Here is a 27,706-nt window from a genome sequence, read left to right on the forward strand (position 1 = left end):
ATGCTTTCTTTCCACCGTGGATTTTGAATGAGGGTAGGTGAAAAAAAATCTCACAGCAGGGACAAGTTTAAGATGAGCGAAATACACAATTACTAGTCATCAGATGCTGGACAAAGCACTATCATGTAAACCGCGTGGATTCTTCTTATTCCTCCAAAATTCACAAAATGAAACAGAACGCTTGCCTTAACATTAATCCTACACTTAACTCTTAAACTCTAATGGAACTTTTATCAATAGCTGGGGTATGCGGTGATCTGCTTGGAAATGCAGCGGAAGAAGGTTCAGTGAAAGCATTCAAGATGGGCGTTCGATGATTATTTGGATAGAAATAGTGGGCAAGGGTATGGGGGGAGCATGAGATTGACACTATGTTGTTGCTTGTTTGAAGGGCTGGTGCAGAGAGGATGGGCTGAATGGTCTCTTTCTGGGCAGTAACAGTTCTGTAGTTCTATGTGAGGGTGACTGGGAGTCCTGTTCTATTGAGAGACTTCAGGCATTTGTGTTATTGTTATAGACCAGACCAAACCCCCTCAACATTTATTAATAAGATAGCCGACATCCCAACTTGTTTTTATTTCAAAGGTAAGTGTAAGGCTTGCTGTTCCAGATCCAATTTGATTGGCCAAACTACTTGACTTTAAACAAAATACACCTTATTTTTGCACTACCGTTAAAATACAGCCAAAACGAAAATAAAAGAATTGACTTAACTGTAACTCTATTGACATTCTTAATGAAATAAAATATATATTAACTACTACTAAGCAATTATTCCAATATAGTAACATCCCACAAACACATCCCGACAAAGGCAAATTCAGTAAAATAGATTCTCTCACATATAATTCTAGCAGCAGAGAGTCCCAGTTTTAGCTGTAACAGAGAGAGGAATAAGAGTTTCCACATCCAGCCTCAAGATCCCAGCAAGTGAAGCAAGCTAAAACTAAAAATCCTGGTTCTGTAGGAGCTTGGCACCACCCATTCAGGTTGCTTCTATTATTTTAACTTGAAAAAAAAACTAAGGCTACAAAAACTGTTTATTTTATTGGCTTTCAGTAGACCACATGTCACCTCTATCTCAATATTTCTTCATAAGAAAAAATAAAAATCCACTTTTAAAGCTCTGTACAACCATAATTACAGTCCAGTAAGTGCGAGGAGTTGGTGTGTTTTAATTCTATACAATTGGACTGGAAAGTTTGTTATATCTGCGGTAAGTCATGTAGTGGAGGTCGGTTAACTCAGTTGGAAGGCTGGCTAGTTTGCCGGTATTGGACTAGGGTGGACATAGGTTACCATGAGAAGCTCTCATTCTCAACCTCTCCCCCGGCCTGAGGTGTACTGACCCTCAGTTTAAACGTCACTAGTACTCCCTCCCTCTCTAATGAGAGATCGGATCAATGACCCTATAGGGCAATCACCACCTAAGGGTCAATTACGTTTACCTTACTGCATTTAATGATCTGTTCACACATTTGAGCTAACCCTTCAAATTATAGAACCTCTCAAGCATTCTGCATGAGATGCCTAAGATTTGAATTGCTCATGAACACCTCGGTTAAAAGAAAACTGGTATTTGACAATACCATAAGGGTCTTGCACACCAAGGCACACTATTACCGTCACCACACTGAGCTACAAAACAAGATCCTACATATGCCTGAAAATGGAAATAAAATATAGCGAATGCTGCCAAGACTCAGTGGGCCTGACCCTCAGAACTGAGGAAAGGTCATCGACCTGAGACATTAGTTCTCTTAGTGTGTTCACGACAGGTCGCTGATGTCTGTATGCCGTATCGCATCTGGTTAACCAGTGAAATCAATTTTAATATCAAGTTACAGAGGATGCAAAGGTTCCTCCCCGATAAAGGAAAAGTAATGTTCTAAATTGTGTTGATAGCATTGTCACAGCTGAGTATAACGACGGAAAAGGTCTCGTCAAACCGCTATCCCAGCAGCAGACTATCAGTGAAATCTGAACTCCTGCAAATTACTCGCTGTCTGACATTGGCGGAAAGATTGGCCGAAGAATCTAGCTCTAAGTTCAAAATCGCGTGGCTAACCGTTATTTTAAAACAGAATTAAATTTGAGAAACACAGAAATTGTCTGGACGTCTTGCCGAATGAGGTGGTTTGTTGTTTAGTGCATTTGATAAAATCTAACTTTTGATATACGTTTTAATCATCGCAACGTCTATTTCTAACTCTGGGACAGGAGTCAGCATCCGAAGAATTAGGGTCTGGGTCACCTCGCAGTAAAGAGGTGCTACCGGCTCGCTGCCGGTTTCATTACATCCAAACAACATGGTGAAGTATCTCACATACAACGCCAGCATTACAGTGAGTGCGGTTACTGGCTGGAGCTTATAACCCCTCCCAGTTAAAGACACGACATCTATTCTGAGAAGACCACGTCGTTTCATTGACGTGTACTTGTTTACTGAAAATTACAACGTGGAGAAAGAAATAGGGGAGAGTTGATAACTTAAAACTTCTTTAGATTACAAATGTCAATTAGAATGGAAGCATGCATCTCCCGTAATATTTAAAGCCATTTGTTCCCATTTTCCAATCTCTATCCAGAGCTCGGTCATCTTCATTATGAACCTTAACTGATATGTATGATAGGGAGAGAGAGGAAGACTTTATTTCAAACGAGTCAATCACATATCATTCCCCTGAATTACATTAAGCTGGAATATTACTAAGTAAAAGTGTATACGATATTCTGTGTGACGCATGCTTGAGGACATCAATGGGTTTGATTAGATAGGTATATGCCTTTTCCTTGTGTGCTCCTGGATTTAGGCGAATCGACTGATCACCCTTCATGTGTCCAGTTTAATTAAAGTAGTTATGATTAAAGTTGGGTTGTAGGAACAATTTTGCGAGCAATTTGGATGAAGCCATTGTGTCCAGTTTAATTAAAGTAGTTATGATTAAGGTTGGGTTAAAGGGACAATTTTGTGAGCATTTTGGATGAATCCATTCCCTTTCCTCTCGTGAGCGGTTCCTCCGTTTACTGGAAGTCGAAAGCAAAGGCATGTGTTCCACACTTTGGGTAGACAGGGCCTTTTCTCCTCTGACGTGTAAAGTTAAGAAGATTGGAAAGACTACTTTCAGTTTATCTCTTACATCTTCTTATCTACTCCTACCCCAAGGTTCCAAATCCTCCCCTGAAATTGTGGATTGTGGGTGAAATGAATTCGTACGGCTTTTCACACAAAACTTGACGTTATATATTTTGTGTATCAGGTCGTCATCTTTGTTATTGATGTGTGTTTTGGTTTCTTGTATTGACCGAATTTTTTCCTTACCCTGAGAAAACAGTAAATGACTTTGTGAGGCAGCGCAGTGGTTAGCATTACTGTCTTACAACACCAGGGTCTCAGGTTCAACTCCAAACTCAGCAACTGTACTGGTTTCCTCCCACAATCACAAGGATGTGGAGCTCAGGTGAACTGGCCATGCTAAATTGCCCATAGTGTTAGGGAAATGGGTCTGGACAGGTTACTCTTCGGAGGCTCGGTTTGAGCTGAAGGGCCTGTTTCCACACTGTAGGTAATCTATAATCTCTTCATTCAGATGGGGCCCAGTCTCACGCACTAACCATTTCCTCTCGTTCATACCGTTTTGAGTTCGCAACATTGGACGTGAATCGGAACAAATATTATCATTTTCGCGTTTAGTTGTCCATTTTCGCTCATGTAACTCAACGAGTTAAGCAAACACGTTTAACATTTCATCCCAGTGGTGTGTTTTGAATAGCAGAGATGCTGTCGAGAACATGCATTCCAATATTTCAGCTATTAGGAGGAAAATCCTGCGGGTGTTACCGAAGGAGCATGTGGGGAAGCGTTCAGAATTCAATCTTCAAAATAAAGTGCCGCCCTATTAAAAATGCTAATACTTCCCACTTGGCGCTCCGATCAGCCCATCATGTGTTTGGCCTCTGCACAGTGATAGCATGTTTTGAAATAGTCAGCAAGTACCAATAAAAACATGCAAAATGCGTAAAGGCTGGAGAGAAAAGGGGGTGGGTTGGGAGGGGGGGGCGTGGGGAGAAGGGGCCAGTGAAGCGAAGCCCACTGCTCTCTCAGTGGATGTGACTTTGAGATGACATTGACGCTTTGTAGATGAGAGTGGCAGCAGGCTGGGCGCCGCACGCTACGTTGTCGCTGGAGGGAGCAGAGAGAGTTGCGCGGGAGCCTCATCCCTCCTTGCTCCCTGCCCCTCCGCTTCCCTCCGCTCGGCGAAGCTGAAGCGGAACACTCGCAGCAGCGCACACTCGCAGCAACACACTGTTGGGCAGAGAATGCTCTGAGCTCGGAGGTGGGGAGGGGGCTCGCAAAACTGGGAGGGGGGGGGGGGAGAAAAAGCCAACGGCAACGACAAAGACTTGGTCCTCGACAGGAGTAAGGGACAAGCAACTTGGAGCAGTAAACACGGGCTCAGCCCGAGCTGTGCAACAGTAAGTGAACCTTATCCCATCCCCAGATATTTATCGATGTGAATAAGAGAAAGAGGGGGTTGGCGGTGAGGGGATTGGGGAGGGGGAGAGTAACCGATATGACAATTAAGCTAAATTGAATTGAGTTGAGCTAACTTGAAATACAACAAAAATCGCACTTGTTTGAAAAAAAGATCCGTGCCAGATTGTGCTGCTGTGTCGTGATACCGATGGATTCCGTAAGAAAACTTTGAATGTGTCAGAATGCGCCGGACTCTGTGGGAATTTCTAAGGCGTTAGAAGGGTCGAGGCGATTTCATCTCCAGAAAATTCAGCGGCGGCTGGGATGGGTTTGGGGGGTGGGGAGAGGGGGGGGTGATGGTGGTTTGCTGGCGATCTTTTCCATGGATCAATTCAAAGCGACAAGGGGATATTTTTTGACCCATATCAGGAATAGGCAGAAATTGACAGGTGAAATGTCAGAGTTCGAGGGTCCCCAAGTCCATGCAGCTGTACCTGGCCTCTGCGTAAATGTGACCGCGATCACTTTGTGACAATGTCCAGGAGACGAACACAAGGATGAAGGAAGCGACAGGTCGATTGCGAGGGGTTTACACAGGGCTCGGAGCGAAGGAGCACTGGGGAATGTGTAGCTGGCAGTGAGGGACAGGCTTGTGGGCGTGTGGAGGCGATGCTTTCACGGGATGGTGTCGGTTTCACGTTATCTTCAGTAGCCAGCCCTGGGTGGGGAGCGATGGGGTGGTATCAGTTCCACGTTATCTTCAGTAGCCAGCCCTGGGTGGGGAACGGTGTTGAAGTGAGGTGCCATTAAGCTAGAGGTGGGATTGTGCTGTGGTATCCATTTCAGAGACACTCTTAACATGACGTGATATGCTCCACTTCCAGCAAAACCCAGAGTGGAAAAACACGTGCCCGTGGCTGTTTCTATCGTGACCTTGCGTTTCCTTATCTCGTTGCAGCCCCCTTCTTGGTTCTGGCTCAGTCTGGCCGCTCGTTTCCACCGAGTCCGTGCCCGTCTCTCTCTCTCTCTCTCTCCCGCTGCCTCCAAGCTCCTCTCGGATTGGAGTTGATTTGTTTTCTCTCCCGGAGCTGGTCAGACAGAACCGCGAAGCTGCTTTCCACGTGGTCCGGTGCTGAAAATTTCCGACCGACTCCCCGACGCTCGGCGCCCAAGTTGAAAGGGATGACGACCGACGGCTCGAAGACGCCGGACGGGCAGGTTTCCACCGAGCTCCACGAGGCGCCCACCTCGAACGACAAGCCGAAAACGCTGGTGGTGAAGGTGCAGAAGACCAGAACAATCCCGGAGAGGGAGAAATGGGGAGGAAGATTTGACTTCCTGCTCTCCTGCATTGGATATGCCATCGGTCTGGGAAACGTATGGAGGTTCCCTTATCTTTGTGGGAAAAACGGCGGAGGTACGCCTTCTCAATAAACCGATACTTCATCGCTCCTGGATTTGAATTATAGGGAAGAAAGTTAATTTTGCCTCAAATATCAACTGTCTCAAAAGCTTTATGACCCATAGAATATTGTTAGATCCGCATTATTTTTAATACGTAGAATTTGAATAGTCAATTTCAAGTATATATATAAAACATAATCCAATACAACCGTTTTAGATCGAAAAAAAAGAGTTTAACATATAGTAACGGGGCAATTTATGTACTCATTGGCATGACCAACCCGTTTCCTTTCCGTGTAACTTTTTTTTTGTCTGAAGTATCTAGATCTAGCCATATCTTTATTTGAGAGGTCGCCTATTTTCTAACGGTATCTAAAATCCCGTTCACTGTCCTCCAAAGGAGCCTTTCTCATCCCTTACTTCCTGACCCTGATCTTTGCGGGGATGCCAATCTTCCTCCTGGAATGCTCGTTGGGCCAATACACGTCTGTCGGTGGACTGGGCATCTGGAGACTAGCGCCAATGTTCAAAGGTACGGTCTGCAATGGCGGGGTGAGCACTTGGTCAGTGTGTAAAGCAACAGAACACAGCGCTGCCTTTGAGAGATACACGCTGTCGCTGTTTCCGAGCTCAGTGTTCGATCCAGGTAGCAGAATTGCAAACTCAGTTGAAATCATTTCTCTTAGTAGAGCGGCGGTAGTAATGCTTTTGTCATCGCTTCCAACCACTCTGTTGGGTTTATTTATTTTATAAAGCCAATGATAATTTCCCAGTGACACATTCCAATCGTTTAGGCCACTATAGTTTAACTGTGTTTCCAAGTTGAAGAAAAAAAAGTCAGCCACAATCACTTAGGATTTCCCAGAAGCTATTCCCGATGATAATAATAACACGGTGAACAGGTACTTCATACTGTTAGCCCTTGTCCTGCCCCGGCCCGGCCGCCTTTCTTAACAGTCTTCTCCACACTATGGTCCAACCTGTTGGCTGAGATGTGCTCTGTTTAACATGTCGGATTTCGCCATATCTCTTGTGCTTTCAGGTGTTGGTCTGGCCGCTGCAGTCCTCTCTTTTTGGCTCAACATCTACTACGTCGTCATCATTGCTTGGGCCATATATTACTTGTACAATTCATTCACATCAGTAAGTCCTTTCTGTTTATTGGCGAGTTCAGTTCTCTTGGTTGTTATCTTGTCCTTATAGTCCCTCGGCAATCAAACACCGCGAATTCAGTTTAAAATCAACCTGTCCGAATATGGTATGAAATATGTCGGTGGGTCTATGAACCTGGAGCCTTTAGGGTCAGCGTTAGTGACACTATCACTGCCCCATATGACAGTGCTAAAGGATAAAATACAGCCACTGATAGCTAAGGGAGTGGGGGAAGGTGGATTGCAATGAACCAGAAAGTAAAGGTTACAAACAACAAAGAATCGTTAGTCACCATGCCAGATTCAAGTGGCTCGTTGTTGAGAAACCAGCCTGATGGTCAGCACTGCTGCCTCATACCACCAGGGTCCCACGTTCGATTCCAGCCTCGGGCGACTGCCTGAGTGGAGTTGGTACACGGTCCATGCGCAGGTCAGGTGAATTGGCCATGCTAAGTCGCCCATAGTGTTAGGTGCATTAGTCAGAGGGAAATAAGGTTACTCTTCGGGGGGTCGGTGTGGAATTGTTGGGCCGAAGGGCCTTTTCCCTGCACTGTAGGTAATCTATTTGCACTGTGTTTTATTCTAACCAGGAACTGCCTTGGCAAAGCTGTGGGAACGCCTGGAACACAGAGAGCTGTTTCTCAAACTACAGCATGACCAATACCACTAATCTCACCAGCCCCATTGTGGAATTCTGGGAGTAAGATAGCCTTTTACGTGTTTGGATTTTGTTTTTGGTCTTAATATTGCGATTTAAGGTTAACTGTTACAGAAATAGTCGGTCAGGAATAAAACATGCTATTGAGAAACGCATAACTATATTCACAGACGAAACATGCACCAGTTAACAGAAGGACTGGACCAGCCTGGACAAATCAGACCTCCTCTTGCAATAACTCTGGCCATCGCTTGGGTCCTGGTGTATTTTTGCATTTGGAAAGGCGTCAGCTGGACAGGAAAGGTAAAGTGATCCCTTACTGAAAGAAATTGCTTCTCCAGCGTCGTTAGGGAGCCCTGCGGCATTAAACCAACTGCGGCCAGATGGCGTTAGCTCCTCAGCTGAGACACCAAATCATTTGCCCTAAATGCTTCCTCCACGCCTTTGGCTGACCATTTGGAGCATGCAGAGAGCGGCCAGATACAGATATTGTCAATCAACCCGCTCGAACGCGTTATCACACTTCCCAGGAGCAAGTGGGACTCCTGACCCAGAGGTAGGGACAGTACCACTGTACCACACACATTGGGTGTCCAAGGCGGCTATGCGGCCCATCGAGCCAGTGTTGATATTTTTAAAACTACGTCGACAGACAACAGTGGTCTCCTCATTGCTCTGAAAGTTCCATGGACTTTATCAAAGGTAGCCATTCTCTATGAGGCGGGAATAAACCAAATTTCAGGTGTATCCAAAAGTGGCAGTGAAAGGCTTTCGAACCCCCAAACAATCCAAGCATCCTCGATCCCCCATCCACACTCATCGCCACCGTTAGTTTTAATGGATGCAATATGCATGTCTTATGCATAACTCCAATTTTTTCTCTTCCTCCTAAATCTAAGAGCTGCTCTCCCAATGGCATCGCAGAAACAGTCCTGCTTAAATGAACAGGGAAATAAGTAATAAAGACTTCACGACAACATTTGAAGCAATTGTACACGTATCAGACAAACACAGGGATACACCTGACAGCCAGTGTTTGCGCTTCTGTGACATATTTTGCACGAATCTTAGGACTAAACCTTTACAATATAGTTATAGAAGGATGTGTGAAACAAATCCTGATGTAGATGAAGTGTGTTAAAAGAAACATAAACGTTTACATAATCCTGAAGACTGGTGTCTTTCTACAGGTAGTTTATTTTTCAGCGATATATCCCTATGTTATGCTGCTTATTTTGTTTTTCCGCGGAGTGACGCTGCCTGGAGCAAGAGAAGGAATCCTGTTTTATATAACCCCCGATTTCAGCCGCCTTTCAGACTCAGAGGTACGTCAACGCCCATCTTTATGCTCGTGGTTCTTGTTAAGAGAGAAGTGAAAGTGCTATAGTTCTCACTTACTGCCTGAAAAACCTCTCTCTCTCAGGTATGGTTGGATGCAGCCACACAGATATTTTTCTCCTATGGCCTGGGTCTTGGTTCTTTGGTGGCTCTTGGAAGCTACAACACCTTCCACAACAATGTTTACAGGTAATGCTGCCCCAATCCTCTTATCGTTACAGATTGCACATGTCCAGGCATCGTTTTTCATACAGTAAACCGGTGTGGACCCAGAGTCACGCCACAAAGAAGGAGACCATTCGGCCCAGTGTGCCAGCAACAGCCTCCCATGAGAACTTGTCACGTTTTACTTTCCCCATTTTCCTGAAATACTTGCTTTCCTTTTAAAAATACTAATTGCCTGTTCGCGATCAAAGAGCTTCTCCTGCCCCTCCAGCTCTAATCGCACGACTTTTATTTTGCTCTTGTAAACATGTGATATTTGGATGAATGTTACTGTTTGCACTTGCTCCTCCCCACCTCACCAGAACCTTCCGCAGGAGGGGTGCCTCTCCCCATGACCCTACATTTTACCACAGTATCTGCTGAGCCACATCTTCCTTGGGGAATGAGCCCATAAATTGTTGCCCAGATTGCTTCAATGTTGTACAGCGCAGAGGGGTAGAAAGTTCCAGCACTGAAGGAAATCATCCACCCATTGTGTGCGTGCCAATACCAAAACCACTATTCAGTCTCCCTCACCTTCCTGCGCCCGTCCATTCCCCTACACTTAATGGTTAGGGCATTTGCACATTTTTTTATAGTTATGAGGCTTTCTGCTTATCCTCATTTGAAAGGGTGATAACGTTCCTCTCTCAACCTCTTCCCTTTTATCTAAATCAATGATCTCTTATTTCTGCAGTTCTGAACCTAAGGGACTAGTACTGCCCCTTAGCTGAAAGAGACCTTGGAGTGCATGTTCATAGTTCCCTGAAAGTGGACTCGCAGGTAGACAGGGTAGAGCAGAAAGCATTTGATCTGCTTGCCTTTATTGGTCAATGCATTGAGTATATGAGTTGGGAGGTCATGCTGCGGCTGTACAGGTACAGGACGTTGGTGAGGCCACGTTTGGAATCTTGTGTTCAGTTCTGGTCTCCCTGCTATAGGAAAGATGATGTAAAACTTGAAAGGGTTCAGAAAAACAAAATAGAAGGATGCGGCCAGGGTTAGAGGACTTGAGTTTGGGCAGTGGCTGAATAGGCTGGGGCTGATTTTTCTGGAGGATGGAAGGCTGAGGGGTGGCCTTACAAAATCACAACAGGCATGGATAGGACAAATAGCCAACATCTTTTCCCCAGGGTAGGGGAGTCCAAAACGAGAGGGCACAGGTTTAAGTGAGAGGGGAAAGGTTTAAAAGGGACCTAAGGAGCAACACTTTTTGCAGAAGGTAGGTATGGAATGAGCTGCCAGAGGGAGTGGTGGGGGTGGGGACCATTGGAACATTTAAAAGGCATCTGGATGGGTATATGAATAGGGATATGGGCCAAATGCTGGCAAATGAGACTAGATTTACGTAGGATATCTGGTCGGCATGGGCGAGTTGGACCAAAGGGTCTGTTTCCGTGCTGTACGTCTCTATGACTCTAAGCCGCTCATGATTTTACACAATTCAGTTTGATCTTCCTTCAGCTCCCGCTTCCAACGAAAAAGCTCCTATACAGTCCAATCTCTTCTCCCAGTGAAAACTCTGCAGCTCAGGAAACATCCTGGTAAATATCCTGGATGGCCTCTGAGGTGGAATTTAGTCCAGCAAAGTTAAATTCAGTGGAAGTTAAGTCCCGATGTTTTGTTTGCCCCACTAATACAGGACTGCCTCACTTAATCACTGCTAGTTTGTTATGCTGAGCAGATGCTTTCAGAAATTTAAATCTTTTAACATCAGTGCTCAATGCATATCCTTCGCTGGTTTACAACGGTGTAGTATTTTTTTGCGCCGGTAACTCGTACTAATGTTTACTTCAAACTGACCTCAGTCACTTGGAGGTGGGTTTGGCTTCTGCATTATTGGGAGCGGTATGTAACTGGGCCTTACTCTCCCCAATCTATTTAACTGAATGGGATGGAGACCCGTTAGAAAACAACTTGAAATTTGAAATTATACAATAATTTTTATTTCTAACTACCTCACAATTAAGAGAATACCAAGAGCTAACTACTGCACAGGAGGCAGCTTTCATTGAGTCCCCACAGTGTGGAAACAGACCCTTCGGCCCAACAGGTCCACACCGACCCTCCGAAAAGTAATCCACCAGACCCATTCCCCCTACCCTATATTTCCCTTACCTACATGTCCCTAAACGCAGTGGGCAATTTAGCATGGCTAATTCACCTAACTTGCACATGTTTGGACCGTGGGAGGAAACTGGAGAACCCGGAGGAAACCCACACAGACCCGGGTCCCTGGCGCAGTGAGGCAGTAGTGCTAACCTCTGAGCCACCGTGTCACTCCAGCTGACTCGCTTCCCAGCCTATATTAATGTCATGACCAACTATTTGGATACACACAGGGACCCTAGATGCTAAGGCCCTTTCTAACCCAGTTGTGATATAGTCTCCTGCTGTATGAGATGGCTTCATCTGATCTGACATATCAGTTTGGCGAGTCCCAAGCGGGAGCTCAGCTTCCACTATGGCATGGCATCGCTCCATTCATGTCCATGAGTGGTTTCTAGTCGTTACAACCTTTAGGGACAAAATCAATGTTTCGTTTTCTCTTTCCCTTATTTCAGAGACGCGATTGTGGTCTGCTGCATAAATTCCACCACCAGTATGTTTGCTGGGTTTGTTATTTTCTCCATCGTGGGCTTTATGGCACATGTGACAAAGAAGTCTATCGCGGACGTGGCTGCTTCAGGTATGTTACAGCGTCTTTACGCTGTTTCACAGGTTAACCCAACCTCCAGTGCATACATTTAGACACACTTTGACTTTCTTGGAGCAATAAAGACGCGGGTAATGTCCTCGGCGTCAATCCCTGAATATTTGTCTTTGTAGACAAGACGCTATGATTTATTTGCCTATTACTCGCCCTCGTTAGGCGGTTTCGGATGACCTGGGTTTTGTACTCCGCTGATAAAATGATATGCTTCTGATGTTGGGATAGTTTTGCCCGCCTGTATTCAACATTCTTCCATCCCTCATCTTATAAATACTCAAGAATAGGACAAGTCTCGGTTTATGCAGCTCATTCTGAACAAATGTGAACTAGTCCAAAAGGGATCAAATCCACTCTGAAAGAGTTTCATCGTCATTGGGCCACGGGAGAGGATAGAGTTTCCGAGCTAATATTGCTCACGCAGAAGACAGTTTGTTGGAGGCCATTTTCACAAAATATTGGTGAAGTGATTTGGCCTTTTAGTCAATCTGGAGAAGTTGGAGGTGATCTAACTGCCTGCGTCTCAGAACACGTACTCCTCAACCTTCATCAGCACGGAGTATACCGCACTGGTAATCCGGGACACTAATCCTTATCCAAGTGTGGGCTCAAAGACTTGGAAGTCTCCAGTGATATTCAGAAGGCAAAACCTAACTTGTACAACCTTTATCGCCACTCCCGATGTTAGGTCCAACTTTTAAAAATCGAGGCCATGGTGTCGCAGTGAATGAAGTCGCTATACCGAAACGCAACACCAATCTAACACAGCGCAGTCCAAATTCCAAATGCGTTATTCCTGCACAATTCTTCATGTCAAACAGTATGCGGAGATTCAACACTGACAGGTACCTCAGAGGACCAACAAGCAGCATTCATGCTGTCATGTAAATGAGACTAAACCTAAAGATACCACTTGGCAGATTTTTAAAATAAGTTGGATGAAGGACAACACTCCCTTAATGACCAAGCAAGAAGATCAAGCGAAAAAAACAAAAGGTGCAATTGAAATTTTCAGAGATTATGTTTTATTCCTATGCGCCTGGAAGGATTTAGAGATCTCCGGCTGCAAATCTGAAACGAATAGTTTTTCAGTTATTGCTATTATTTCAGCTAGATCACCAATATGTATTAAATCTGTCAGGGTGAATGTGTGTTTAGTACATGTAACTTAATGTTTGGAATTCAGATGTAATGGCAACCAATCAAAGTGCAGAGTCATGGTTTTCTTCAAGGAGTCTTCAATGAGGTGCAATATCCAATCAGTAATCGTACATGGTTTCCTGTGAATTCGCTAACAATCATTTGAAATATATTACATCAGACAGAAAATAGCCAAGAAGCCATTGGAGAATAATATGGGATGTAAAGCTTTATAGTTTTTTTTTCTGCAGTTTAAAAATACTTTCTTCTTCTTGGCATGAACTTTAACTGACTTCACCAGTTTCCAATCTCCCCTCCCCCATCCCAGATGCAGCCCTCCAATTTTGACCTGTCCTATTTGTCCATCTCCCTTCTCACCACTCCAGGGGGACACCCTCCCCGTTGACCTATTACCCCTCACCTGCATCCACCTATTACCTTCCTAGCTACCTCCTTCCCAGCCCCATTCCTCTATTTATTCTCAGCCTCCTTCCCCCTCCACATTCTTGATGAAGGGTTTATGCCCAAAACGTTGATTCTCCTGCTCCTCGGATGCTGCCTGACCTACTGTGCTTTTCCAGCGTCACACTTTTCAACTTTGACTCTCCAGCATCTGCAGTTCTCACCTTCTCCTATGAACTTTAACAGGTTGATTCTTGATCATGAATCTATGCATAGCCTGTGAGCAGTCAATTTCTTTCATTTAGTTCTTTCTAAAACGTTGCATTCATTTTGATAATGTGTGCCCACAGTGAATATTAGCTTACAGAAATTATATTAGAACATATTTATCATGTAGATATGTTTGCTGTTGAAAGTAAGGCAGATTTTATTTCATGTTCTTTTATTTTCAAAGGTCCTGGTCTGGCATTTTTAGCATACCCTGAAGCAGTGACACAATTACCCATATCTCCACTGTGGTCTATTCTTTTCTTTTCAATGTTACTGATGCTTGGAATTGACAGCCAGGTATGTTTCAGTTTTAGCCTTTTTTAAGAATTGTTGTATCTGTTGGGTCAGTGATAAGAATTATTGATTGCTCATTTTTGAATAGAGTTTTGAATCAGGAAACTTCAGGCTCTTTTTCTTTAAAAAAAAGTTACAGTTCATTAACATTTTTGACAAGAATATATAGAACTGGCTCAACAACAATCTTTATACATGTCCACAATTAATGTGGATGAGGGTTTGGAAGGATGGGTTAACAAATTTGCAAATGACAGTAAGGTCAGTGGAGTTGTGGATCATTCTATAGGATGTTTATAGGTTACAGAGAGACATAGATATGCTGCAGAGCTGGGCGGAGAGATGGCAAATGGAGTTTAATGTGAAAAAGTGTGAAGTGATTCACTTTGGAAGGAGCAACAGGAATAAAGGGTACTAGGCTAAAGGTAAGATTCTTGGTAGTGTGGATGAGCAGTGAGATCTCAGCGTCCATGTGCATAGATCCCTGAAAGTTGCCACCTAGGTTGATAAGGTTATTAAGAAGGCATATGGTGTGTTAGCTTTCATTGGTGGTGGGATTGAGTTTTGGAGCCATGAAGTAATGTTACAGCTGTACAAAATTCTGGTGTGGTTGCACTTGCAGTATTGGAGTACAGTTGTGGTCACCACGTTATAGGAAGGATGTGGAAGCTTTTTAATGCATTCAGAGGAAATTTACAAGGGTATTGCCTGATATGGAGAGAAGGAAATGCTGAGGGACTTGAGGGTGTTTTTGTTAGAGAGAAGAAGGTTGAGAGATGATGTAATTGAGACATAAGATAATCAGAGGGTTAGATAGAGGTGACAGTGAGAGCTATTTTCCTCGAATAGTGATGCCTAGCATGAGGGGACATAGCTTTAAATTGAGGGTAATTGATATAAGACAATGTAGAGGGACACCCTGCCTGCAACAGAAGTAGACTCACCAACCTTAAGGACATTTAAATGGAATGGTCATTGGATAAACATATGGATGAAAATGGAATAGTGTAGGTTAGATGGGTTTCAGATTGGTTTCACAGGTCAGCGCAACATCCAGGGCCAAAGGGCCTATACTGCGCTGTAATGTTCTATGTTCTATGATGTTCTGAACTGCTGTTGCTAATAACATTTAACATTTGTTCAAGCAGTTAAACATTTAAAAGGATGCTACTTGAACAAATTTGAATTGTTAGATTTACAGTAAAAGAAGCACTTCACTTTACACACAATGAAAATCAAGTTGATTATACAGGTATTTAATATTATAACAGGATTAAAATGTAGAGCTGCTTGGTTGAGTCAGAGATGCATATTCTACCATTTGCTTGAAATATTCTGTATGATTTAGGGGGATAAACACCAAGAATGCCTTTACTGATTGGGTCTGACAGGTACAGACATGTCCTAGCTTTGCTTCAGCCACACATCAGCACTGAACAGCCTCCTGTTGCTAAGGGTAACACTACTGATTAGCCCCTGGCGTGCTCTTGCTACAATCTCTAGAATGAACAGCTGTAATAAAAATTGCATTTCTTAGCAAAATCCATGTTTTGTGTGTCAACATTGGTCCAAGCTGGTCTGTCTAAATATGCCAATGTGAAGAATTGTTCCGTTCTCAATTCAAGTTTCCACTGAAAACTGCGCTGCAAAAATAGTCTAAATAAATTCATGCTCGGTACACTGGTTGGGAAGGTTCCATTTGAAGTAAGAAGAGACAGGCTTTGCAGATGGCAAATGCAGCAGTGTGGTCAACATTTAATAGCAAGAGTGATTAAGACAGGCAGTTTTTTAACATTTGCCAGTATTCATGTAGAAAAGCACACAAGACATTCAGCTACAAAGCAGACAATAAAACTGTTTTGTCTCTATATTTTCATATCAATGAATTTATTTATAAATGAACAATAAACATTAAAAAAAATTCAAGCTGAGTTTTTTTTTCCTTTTCACATTGTTCTAACAAGACAGTTCGATATTGTTCTCGCTGAACCTTGTACTTGGATTTTTCAGCTGTAGGTTGGTATACCAGATTGCCCAGTGCATAATGGAGGAGCTAGATGGAAATTTACATATGCCACTTTTCATGCAATGAGTTGCCAAAGTCAGGTGTGCTAGCAGAAGAAGTTGAGTGAAGATGAGATTCTTTTCCAGGGACCTGAGGAGCAAATCCATCTCGAGTTTGTGTTAATCGCCTTTCATCATCAAAGCTCAAATATCATTCCCAGATAACATTTCCAGTTATAAATTCAGACAGTGACAGAAAATAACAGTAGGGTATTCATTTTCCTATAGTACATAAGCCTATTTTTCAGTACTTTTCTCCACACTTGTTGTATAACTACTGTGTGGCCGACCTGCAGATTTGCCCAGTTTTGCTTGGAGGGTGTTGTTAGAGGTAAAATCATAGAATCCCTATGGTGTGGAAGCCGGGAAATCAGCCCATCATGTCCACACCGACCCTTTGAAGAGCATCCTACCCCTGTAATCCTGTATTCCCCATGGCTAATCCATCTAACCTACATATCCCTGGACACTATGGGCAATTTAGCATAGTCAATCCACCTAACCTGCACATTTTTAGATTGTGAAAAGAAGCACCTGAAGGAAATCCATGCAAACATGGGGAGATAGTGCAAACTCCACACAGATGGTCACCTAAGGGTGGAATCAAACCTGGGTTCCTGGTGCTATCAGGCAGCAGTGCTAACCACTGAGTCACCATGGGTAGTCATGAAGATGTGTAGAAGATGGCAAAAATTAAACAAGAAGAAAATGTACTTTAAAGGTAGAATAAATTTAAAGGTCACAAACCTATTTGGAGAACACACTGCAACTCAATGGAAGCAAAAAAAATTGTAAATAAAAATGAAAATGAAACATTTGGGAAACAAAAGGGAGACGTTGGGTTGAGACTAAGGAAATATTACCCCCAGAAAGTTTTGTTTATATCCTATCTAGACAGAAATCTGCCCTTTCTAGAATGCACTCCCTTTAGGTTACTAACTAATTTCCAAAAGAATGTTGTCAGGAAGCTGTGATGATTAATGACTTAATAATAGAGGAACACCCAAGTTGGTGTCTTTAATTTTATATTTGTTAATACATATTGTATTTATACCTAGGCTACTGCTGATTCCAAACAAGGCCTTAATCTGTCCAACAGCAAAATTAATTAATTAAGAAGCACTAATACTCATTCATTTTCAGTTTTGCACCGTGGAAGGCTTTATAACTGCTTTGGTGGATGAGTTTCCCAAATTGTTACGTGGAAGAAGAGAGATTTTCATTGCGGTGGTCTGTATTATTTCATATTTGATAGGACTCTCCAACATTACCCAGGTAAATTACAATAATTTCAATGAAATGGCTTTAAACATGAAATTTTTATGTATAGATCATTTTCATCTGAAAGAACAGCAAGTAGTGTAATGGTGTTTGCTGCTGTGGATTTCAACTACGATGGTGGCTCAGCTGAAATTGAAAAAAAGCAAGTTTGCAACATTCTTGTATGAAATTTATATTTTCACAGATTTCTGATCTATTCTATATCACAAAGTGAATTTTAATTTCAACCATTCAATGAAAATAGGATAGCAGCTTCAAAATGTAACTGGGTTATGTGTCCTTGTTTATTGCTGTACTCCATATGGTGATGGTAAAATCTTAGTAGAAGCCAAGGGGTTCTTATGTTGTAGTGATAGTGCTCCTATATCTAGGTCAAAAGTCTGGGTTCAAATCCCACCTGTCATGGAAGTGTATCATGGGTTGGTTAAAACTAATATTCTGTGAATACCTTTGACTTGACAATGAGTGCCCACTCTTGTCAATTTTACTTTAAAGTTGGATTCCTATTAAATACGCAAGACTCCACCAGAAAATTTGATGGAGAAATAGAGTATACATAATTGTATCCTTTATATTGCAATGATGCAGTATAATTAGTGGAACTTAAAACCCCATTAAAACAATCTAGCATGCTACCAGCAACCCATGAATATCAGGGCAATCTTCACACCTCCCTCACAAATAAGAATTAATCTCTAACTGAATTAATGTCTCTTAGTGACTATAGTTCAACTTTAAATAGGCAGTTCTGGTTAAGTGTAGCAATACTTTACCTGATATCATTATAAAATAGTATATCATCTTATTTCCAATGAACAATATTGCCGCAAGTCTTGCATGGATCATTTCAAATTTAAACAATATAGGAATATACAAATCCTGAAAGTAGATCTAATTGTTTTGCCAAATCTATACTACTTTACTCTTTCTACAGTAATAGTTTCACTTGATGAATTAATCAAATAGCATAACATTCTTAGAGTTCTGTTCCATTGACCTGCAAAACAGCAGGGAGACTTGCTGCAATTCTTCTGTCGGTAAATGTACAAGATGAGGGGTCTCAAAAATTTCTAACTACTATAAAGTGAAGAGCTGAGACACAACCTATGAAATTACCCAGTAATAATATAAATTAAAAACATCATAAGATGGTCATTGCCATTTATTTAAATATTGTGATATTAATAAAAGATTAATTAATTGTCAAGATTAATAAATGTTACTTTTGTTAATTTAGATTTAGGTTAATTTTAATTGTGCAACTGGATTGTTTTGAGAATTATTAGACTGTCTTTTACCTGGTTCAGAATGAGCAATGAGAGTTTCCTTCCCCAGAGGATGCCAAACAAAATGTGTTTATGTTTTCTCAATCCAGTCCTTAATGGGTATAAGTTGAGACCACATAAATTGGCTGTGTTTAGCTATTCAGTGATTAACAATACCATTTATACAGATGTAGTCACACTGTATTTGTGGAATAGCATTTCTTCTTCTGAGGCTAGCATTCAGACTTGGACAATGTAGAGACATTATTTAGTTATAATATGTAAAAATTTGATATGGTGTTCAGATTTCAGAACCAAAGGTAGTGTAGTGAAAGCTTTAAGCAACACCTCACATTAAAAAAAATCTGTACAAAAAGCATTCAAAAGCATAAGCCAGATTTTGAAACCAACAGTGAATAAATACTTTAGGCTTCATTTTAGAATGTACAGAACATAAATGATCTATCCCACATTGTTTCCATGCACTGATCAATGGAAACAGTTATTAAGATTTACTGTATTATAGTTCTTAACATTTTTGAACATCCTGCTCAGGTCCCTCAACCTTCTCAGTTTTGTAAAAAGCCCCAAATTCTTAAGATTTATTCATACCTTTAACAAGCACCCCTAATAAAATAACCTTGAATTTCTTCAATATCTTTTAAGTCCTTCCTATAATGGTGGCTAAAATTCTACCCAGTACTCCAAATGGGTCTCATCAATAAACGCTAACTTAACATGACTTGTTTGCTTTTGGATTATGTGCCTCTGGATATAAAATCAAGTGCTCTGCTTGTCTTTTCGTGGCTTTATTCACTTTGATCCTCTTTTAATTTTGAAATGTTCTCATTCAAGTTGCTCTTCTTGAACAACATTACTATTTGCACCTTTACTTTAAAACTTTACATAATTGCCCTAATCATCCATGGTACTCCAATTTGTAATATAACCTGAGATTCATCACATAGATCAGAACTTATGACAGGACAATCCATTTCCTCATTTTTGCTCATTGTAATGTACCTAGTGTGTTCTCTTTCTAACTCCAATTTAACTGTTTCCAAACACTGATTTATGATTCTAATTGTTGCAAAGAACAATTAGAAAATTGACTTTTGAATGCCTAAACTAAATTTCATCAAGAAAATAGTATGTTTGATTTCTTACATTTAGGACAAACAGGCTAGTATTGATGTTTGAATTGAGTTACTTTGATTATAATATAATACATATTTAGTATAGAATTGTCATATTACTATATGGCAACTATTTGTAGAAGTATGCATAATTAATCACAACTGACTTGGCAAATTTATTATACAGCATTTTCAATGAGTAACTTATTATTAAGACTGTACATAATTGCTTAACTTAGAAATTAAAATGTTTGAAAATAATATTTAGTGGAAGTACAATTCCTTTGGGCTTGTCCCACAGAAAACTGTACAGATAAACAATCAGATTACTGGCGACTATTAATCATTGTTAGCATATAGAGTTAATCATGTGTCTATGCTTAAATACTGGGGAGGCATCTGCAGAATATGTATGCAACCACAGAGATAAATATCTAAACTTTGCCAAAGCATCTTTAAAATGTATCAGATATATTGTACAAAATACAATGTGGCAATGTTATTTGTGTGTTGTAAAATTTTGCATATGTTACAGGTTTATTTTAATCAGAATTATCCATGAAACACCTATTGCTAGGAAATTTAATCCACTATTTATATCTAAGATCAATAAAATGATATAATTAGGATGCCAGATATAATCCACAACATCTGTGCAAAACAAAGAGATGCTGAAGTATCATAAGGACTTAAACATTAAAGTTATATAAACAATGTATTTTTTTTCCCTCTAGGGTGGCCTGTATGTCTTTAAGCTTTTTGACTACTACTCTGCTAGTGGAATGTCTTTGCTCTTTCTTGTTTTCTTTGAAACCATCTCAATTTCCTGGTGCTATGGTAAGAATTATGATTTTTTAAATATGCTTTCATACTGTGAGCCATTTGTGCTGAAAGTATTGGAGCTGAGCTGAAAGATACCAGCATTTTTTCCTTTAGTGATCGTGAATTCATAATCATTTGTTTCACCAGACATCGCAGCTTTATAGGGCAAAATGGGGAAAAAGTTTGATACCAGTTAGCTTGATATTGGGTCACATTATTGAAGATCTTGCTCAAATATACTCTGAAAAAGATTATTAAAACAATTTGGGAATCAAAATTGAGCTAGGTAATTGGGTTTGTTTCAATGCAAAATCAATAGTAACATCCAACCACATATTAAATATTCAGGTTCCTGACTTTGTTTTGCAAGAATTACATGGAATATGTACAATTTAATTAAATTTAGTCAGAAAATCCTAGACTTTAATTCCCAAAGTGTACTATTTTTGCATAATTTTACAACAGTTCTATTACTTAGGTGAAACAATGTAGAAATTGTGTTCCAAATAAATTGTATTTGTTTGAAGAGTTATGGAATCCCTTAGATTATAATAATTTCAAACCTTTAGCAGACAAATTCAATTAAATCTGTTTTCTGAAACATTTTACTCATCTTTTTCAAACATACTTGCTTATATGCTCAGTATGAAAAGTAATCTACACCTAAATTATTAACACAAATGCTTGCTCGTTCACTTGAGATCCAAATTAGCAATCATTACATCAATTTGGAATGGAATTCAAAAATTGACAGGAAAGCTACAATTTTGCATATCTCTGGTCTAACTAACAGTTGACAGTTGGTCTTGTCCATTTTAGCATACATGAGCCATGTCTCAATAAGTTCATTCATAATTTGCATAAATAGGTTTGTTAAAGGGTACAAAATGGAAAAAAATTGTCAACATGAGGATTTTCATTTGGATAGGAATAAAACTTCTAAACACTGTATAACAGACTTCTCTTCAGGAACATGGCAATGATGCTTTTTGGCTTAGAAATAGAACTGTTGTTTGACTGCAATCTATTAAAACAAATCAACAGATCAATACATTGCTATTGATGCCATAAATAACCTCTATGAACTTGATGCCAATACAGACTATCAATGTCAGACAACGAGAAAAAAAAATCAACATGTCAGATATTTTAAAGGTTATGTAAAACAAAACATTGATTACTGACTGACTCCTGGCAATCTGAATTTTCACTGAAAGCTGAACTCATTGATATTATAGCCTATTGTCCTGCAAGAGTATTTTCAAGATTTTCCCTGTTTAAGAATATGGACAATTTGCATTATCCACAATCCTCTGAACCCAGATCAAAACTAATGGTAAAATCCTGAGTTTTTAAGAAAGAACATTTTGTAACTAATCAAAAATCTCAGACCAACAGGTTTAACTTGGATTGACAGACTACAGAATACAATGAACTGTACAATTGTTGGCCTGGCAATTTAACTTCATTAGTCTTGTGCTTTTTATCTGCTATCTTGCTACCATTATAAATGGTAACATTCCTCAGTCAATCAACATTTTATAGTTTGGTCAAACTATGATGTAGTATTGTTCCATATCTTGGCTTATCTTAAAAGCCTGACCCAAGGCTGTTTTACTGATTTTACATCTCTGCTTTCAATTCATGTATTCATAATCTGGTGAATGGCACACCAATGTATCTCTGCAGGCATATGAGGAAGAAATGCCCCAGACTTCTGGCACTCAGAGGGCTGCCGGAGACCAGGCACCTTATCAGCCATAAGCAGAAGATTACCCCAGTCATTAATAGCTTCATAAAATGCATAGACAGTAACAGGATCAGCAGAAATGTTTGAAAGAGAGACTTGGTAAACTGGATCAAAGTTTAGAGGAGTTCATTGACATTATCAGAACAATGCTGGCTCGAGCGTGCATGCACTTGTCTGTCTCCACAGAGATGTTGGCAGCTGCATAGGAAAACCAGGCCCAGCAGAATGCCCAGTGGCTGCTGGAAATGCAAACAGACCTGCACTTAATCGCTTCAGTCATTGGTGCTAAGCATCGGCAGTAAGCCAACAGGGGGACAAGGGACCTCAACCTTGTTGCAGGTAGCTCTTCCTCTCAAAGAGTCAGCATGGTGTCAGCAGGTACTCAGACAGAGCAGTGGCCACACAGAGCTCCCTGCACTTCCCCTACCCTCACCATGAGAAGCACCTTGAAAGACAATACAAACGTACCAACTCGTTTACCTCCAAATGGAATTCCCCAACCCTGTGAATTTTACAGCTGAGGAGAGTGAGCCTGCATCTGAGCAGAACACTCTCAGCACTTCTGTGCCCTGTAGCTAAAACACCACTGGGGTCATATGGCCAAGTCTTCCAGTCCAACAGGCTCCAGTACAGAGCAGATACCTTTCAGCCAACTGCCCCTGGATGTAGTGGGGAGTTTAAGGAAAAACAAAACTTTCTGACTGCACATAGCTAGCATTGCACTGTAAATGGAATCTTGTGTCTGTGAATATATATTCACATTAAAGCAGCATGGTCTGATCAACTGTAACTTTAGCTGTAAGACCAGGTAATTCAGAGTAAAGCAGACCCTTCATACCTCCCATCAGAACAGATAATATTGTCATTCTCGAATGTGAAAGCGGCCAATGCTGTAATGCATTCAAAAAGTCAATAAAGGTAACTTTTATTGCACGATAGGGAAGATGAAGAAAGAACAAACAGAGAAGTTTAATTTGCTTTTGTGCATAAATAGAGTTTGATGCCTTTGCAACAAAAAAATCCACATGTAACAAATGCCTTCACCCAAATCAGATCTTTTGGAAGTGGGTATTAATTAAGTTTAGCTTGATGCACCTGATGCTGCATTGCTGTATCATATGAAAGTAATGTCCTTCACAAATAACGTCCTGATCTTATAACTTGGAAGACCACTGCAGCACTGCCAGCTCCTTGTATCTTCTGATTGCCTGCCCTAATTGTTCAGAGCACAGCATGCTAAGCTCATTCAAGTGAATTTTAGGTCCCTCCAGATTAATCCAAGCATCAGAGTCTCCTTGAGTATCTGTATCCATGATGGGCCTAATGAAAAATGGGGCTGCACTGGGATCTTGGCCAACGGATTCCATAAAAGCATCATCAGATATGTTTGGAGAAGGTAATCCTTGAATCCCTGTGGACAGCCTTAAATGGCATTTAGCCCTTCACATGTCAGGGATTTGAATGATATCAAGAATATTGGCATCATGGCAGCTGCCAGGATACCTGGTGCAGATCTGGGATGAGATGATCTCCCAAACCTTCAAAGCATAAATGCTGCTCCAGCAGATGACAGTGTTCTGTAATGGTGCCCCAGGGTATGCTCTGCCTGCATCTGCACTGAACTTAGGTCATGTGAAGGAAATTACAGCAAGGTTGTCAATGAAAGAGCCCCACATGCAAAGCAATTTTAATGGCAGATTTCTAATTAGGTTTATGGAAGCATGGTTAATGCAATAACCTTTGAAGAGCTGATCATCATTCAAAGGAACACACCATCTAACAAAACAAACAACCCTCCCCCAACTGTGAGTGTGCTGGCAGCCATTTTTCATCCTTATTCCGTCATTCAGATTTGGTTGAAGTTGAAATGGTGTTCAGGTTGCACTCATGAGAATAAGTTCCAGGCTCTGCCTAACCTTTCACCTAACCTTATGTATTGCTATCTCTTCCATCCTCATCTGCTGTGGGACATCCCCTGTTCCCAGCCAGCCATTTTATTTAATTATCAATATCCCCATATTCCCGAGCTCAATACTGCAATCTATTACTCCCTCATTGATGCCACAGCGACAGTAACTTATGAAAATCTTCCCTCATGCTGTACCCCATATATTCCATACTCTGACAGATCCCATCTTGGAGCTCTTCCCTTCATAGTCATTACATTTTCTGCATCCCAGCATAATTGCTCCAATCTCCAAACTTGAGTTACCCATTTTCCCCAGCACAGTATGCCTTTTGATAATCCCCCTTGATGTCTACTATCCAAATCCCCAGGACAGACCATAACCCAACCCTCAAACTGACCAGTGAGGACAGCGCCAACTGAGGATTGTCCAGAGCTCTGACTGTTTTATTTACAGCTCCCTGGCAACCTTACCTGTAAGGTAACCTTACCTGTAAACCCTGGACTGGTCAAAACTTGCAGGATTATCCAATCTCTAAAATGGTAAAACACAGATCCATGGACTTTGATTGTAATGAGGCTGCATTTGCTAACGTCATGGAGCAGTATGCTCAAGGGAGGTGCTTGCACATGTGCTGAAGACTGTGATTTGTTGAAAAGTGTCTGCATGCACGTCTTTGCCTTCAGAGACATGTCTTCAACCTTTTTGGTTAGAACTTTAGTTGTAATTTTTTAAATATAAGATTTTAATTGTTTTCACCTCTAAAGATTCGGTACGGGGAAGACATTGACAGAGAGAGAGATCAAGCATGTGGGACAGAGATCAAACTATGCCTGTTGTGACTTGTGGGCTTAAGCATTCCCCTACCCCTGTCTAGTCTACCCCCACCACCCCCCCCCACCCCCCCCCCCCCCCACCACCGCCAGGTCCTTTCTTTCTCCCCAGTCCAGGCTCCAGGTAGCGTTCAGAATTTTAAGTCAGGGATTAGCATCATCTAGATTCATGCGAGAATCTTGTACTGCAAATAAACAAGGCAAAATTAACTAATATTGAAATGCAAATGCAATGAATTAGGGTCCTCAGTAATTACCAGTGAGATTAGACCAAACCATTGGAACCTGATTGGGCAGATCAGACATTATTTTCTCAACATCAGGGATCTAATCTTTCATTCTTGCCACATTCCCCCCAAATGTTTTTTTTTAAATTTACCTATGGCGTACATGTGTTGCTGGCTGGTCAGCATTTATTCCTGATGAAGAGCTTTTGCCCGAAACATCAATTTTCCTGCTCCTCGGATGCTGCCTGACCTGCTGTGCTTTTCCAGCACCACTCTAGTCTAGACTCTGATCTCCAGCATCTGCAATCCTCACTTTTGCCTAGCATTTATTGCCCATCCCTAGCTGCCCTTGAGAAGTGGTGGTGAGCTGCTTTCTTGAACCACTGCAGTCCACCTGCTGTGGGTTGACCCACAGTTCATTAGGGAGGAATTCATTGATTTTGACCCAGCCACAGTGAAGGAACGGCAATATAGTTTCAAGTCAGGATAGTGAGTGGCTTGGAGGGGACTTTGCAAGTGGTGGTGTTCCCATTTATCTGCTGTCCCGTCTTACTTTATGGAAGTGTTCGTGGGTTGGAATGTCTAAAAATCTGCTGTGAATTTCTGTAAAGCATCTTGGAGAAAGTAAACACTGTTGTTACTGAGCGTTAATGATGGAAGGAGTAGAAGTTGGAGTGGTAGAGTGGCTTAGTGGTTAGCACTGTTGCCTCACAGTGCCAGGGACCTGAGTTCAGTTGTCACCTCAGGTGCCTGTCTGTGTGGAGTTTGCACATTCTCCCTGTGTCTGTGTGGGTTTCCTTCGGGTGCTCAGGTTTTCTCTCACAATCCAAAGATGCGCAGGTCAGGTGAATTGGCCATGCTAAATCGCCCATGGTGTTAGGTGAAGGGGTAAATGTAGGGGAATGGGTCTGGGTGGGGTACTCTTCCGAGGGTCAGTGAGGGACTTGTTGGGCCAAATGGCCTGTTTCCCCACTGTAGGTAATCTAATCTAATCTAAGTTTGTGAATGTGTGTAAATCAGATGGGATACTTTGTCCTGGATGGTGTGAAGGTTCTTGAGTATTATTGGAGCTGCCTCCATCTAGGCAGCTGGGGACTATTCCTTACTAGTTCCTTGTAGATGATGGATAGGCTCTGGGGAGTTAAGTCACAATATTCCTAGTCGCTGACATGCTCTTGTAGCCACTAAATTTATGTGGCAAATCCAGTTGAGTATTTGGTCAATGGTAACTCCAAAGACATTGATAGTGGGGGATTCAGTGAGGGTAAGGGGTGGTGGTTAGATTGTCGCATATTGGCGATAGTCATTGACTGGCATTTGTGTGGCATTAATAATACCTGCCACTTGTCAGCCTAAGTCTAGATATTTTCCAGATCTTGTTGCATATGAACATGGACTCCTTCAGTATTTGAGAAGTCACGATTACTGCTGAACACTGAGCAATCATCAATGAACATTCCCACTACTGACCTTATGATGGAGGGAAGGTTATTGATGAAGAAGCTGAAGGTTCTAGGACACTATACTGAGGAACTCCTGCAGAGATGTTCTGGAGCTGAAATTACTGACCACAACCATCTTCCTATGTGCCAGATATGACTCCAACCAGAGGAGAGTTTTCCTCCTGATACCCATTGACTTCAGTTTTGCTAGGGCTCCGTGATGCTACACTCAGTCAAATGTGGCCTTGGTGTCAAAGGCTGTTACTCACATCTCACCTCTGGAATTCAGGTCTTTTGGCCATGTTTGAACCAAGGCTGTAATGAAGTTAGGAGCTGAGTGGTCCTGGCAGAACCCAAACTGAGCATCACTGAAGGGTTTATTGCTGAACAGATGCTGCTTGATAGCATTGTTGATGACATCTTCAATCACTCTCCTGATGATCAAGAGTAGACTGATGGGGTGGTAACTGGCTGGGTTAAATTTGTCCTGCTTTTCTTGTGTACAAGACATAAATAGGCAATTTTCCACATTGCTGGGTAGATGCCAGTGTTGTAAATGTATTGGAAGAGCTTGGCTAGTGGAGCAGCAAAGCATAAGTCTTCAGTACTATTGCCAAATGATTTCAGGGCCCATTACCTTTGCAGTATCTAGTGCCTCCAACTATTTCTTGATATCATATAAAATGAATCAAAATCATTCAAGACATATCTTTGATGCTGGAGGGCCACTGGAGGAGGCTGAGATGGAACACATGGCACTTCTGGTTGAAGATTGCTGTGAATATTGCAGCCTTATCTTTTTCACAATAGTGTGTTGAAGATGGGGAACCTTCTCCTCCACTGAGTTATTTAATTGTCCATCACCATTCACTACTGATTGTAATAGGACTGTAGAGTTTAGATCTGAACCGTTGGTTGTGGGATTGCTTAG

General features: G+C 41.5%; 1 protein-coding gene across 1 annotated transcript in view; it reads left to right on the top strand.

Annotated features, from left to right (window-relative positions):
* The first annotated feature begins 4,378 nt into the window (after window positions 1–4,378).
* slc6a1b (solute carrier family 6 member 1b) overlaps window positions 4,379–27,706 on the top strand; it is a 35,658-nt gene continuing 12,330 nt past the window's right edge. Inside the window, exons 1-12 of the mRNA XM_060835514.1 lie at window positions 4,379–4,476; window positions 5,436–5,894; window positions 6,282–6,413; window positions 6,924–7,024; window positions 7,623–7,732; window positions 7,861–7,993; window positions 8,881–9,015; window positions 9,114–9,217; window positions 11,797–11,921; window positions 13,939–14,051; window positions 17,256–17,387; window positions 20,529–20,631. Of these exons, the coding sequence (XP_060691497.1) occupies window positions 5,660–5,894; window positions 6,282–6,413; window positions 6,924–7,024; window positions 7,623–7,732; window positions 7,861–7,993; window positions 8,881–9,015; window positions 9,114–9,217; window positions 11,797–11,921; window positions 13,939–14,051; window positions 17,256–17,387; window positions 20,529–20,631 (1,423 nt within the window). The 5' untranslated portion in view covers window positions 4,379–4,476; window positions 5,436–5,659. The remainder of the gene's footprint in view (window positions 4,477–5,435; window positions 5,895–6,281; window positions 6,414–6,923; window positions 7,025–7,622; window positions 7,733–7,860; window positions 7,994–8,880; window positions 9,016–9,113; window positions 9,218–11,796; window positions 11,922–13,938; window positions 14,052–17,255; window positions 17,388–20,528; window positions 20,632–27,706) is intronic.

The sequence above is a fragment of the Hemiscyllium ocellatum genome, chromosome 14 (assembly GCF_020745735.1).
Source record: "Hemiscyllium ocellatum isolate sHemOce1 chromosome 14, sHemOce1.pat.X.cur, whole genome shotgun sequence".
Classification (NCBI taxonomy): Eukaryota; Metazoa; Chordata; class Chondrichthyes; order Orectolobiformes; family Hemiscylliidae; genus Hemiscyllium; species Hemiscyllium ocellatum.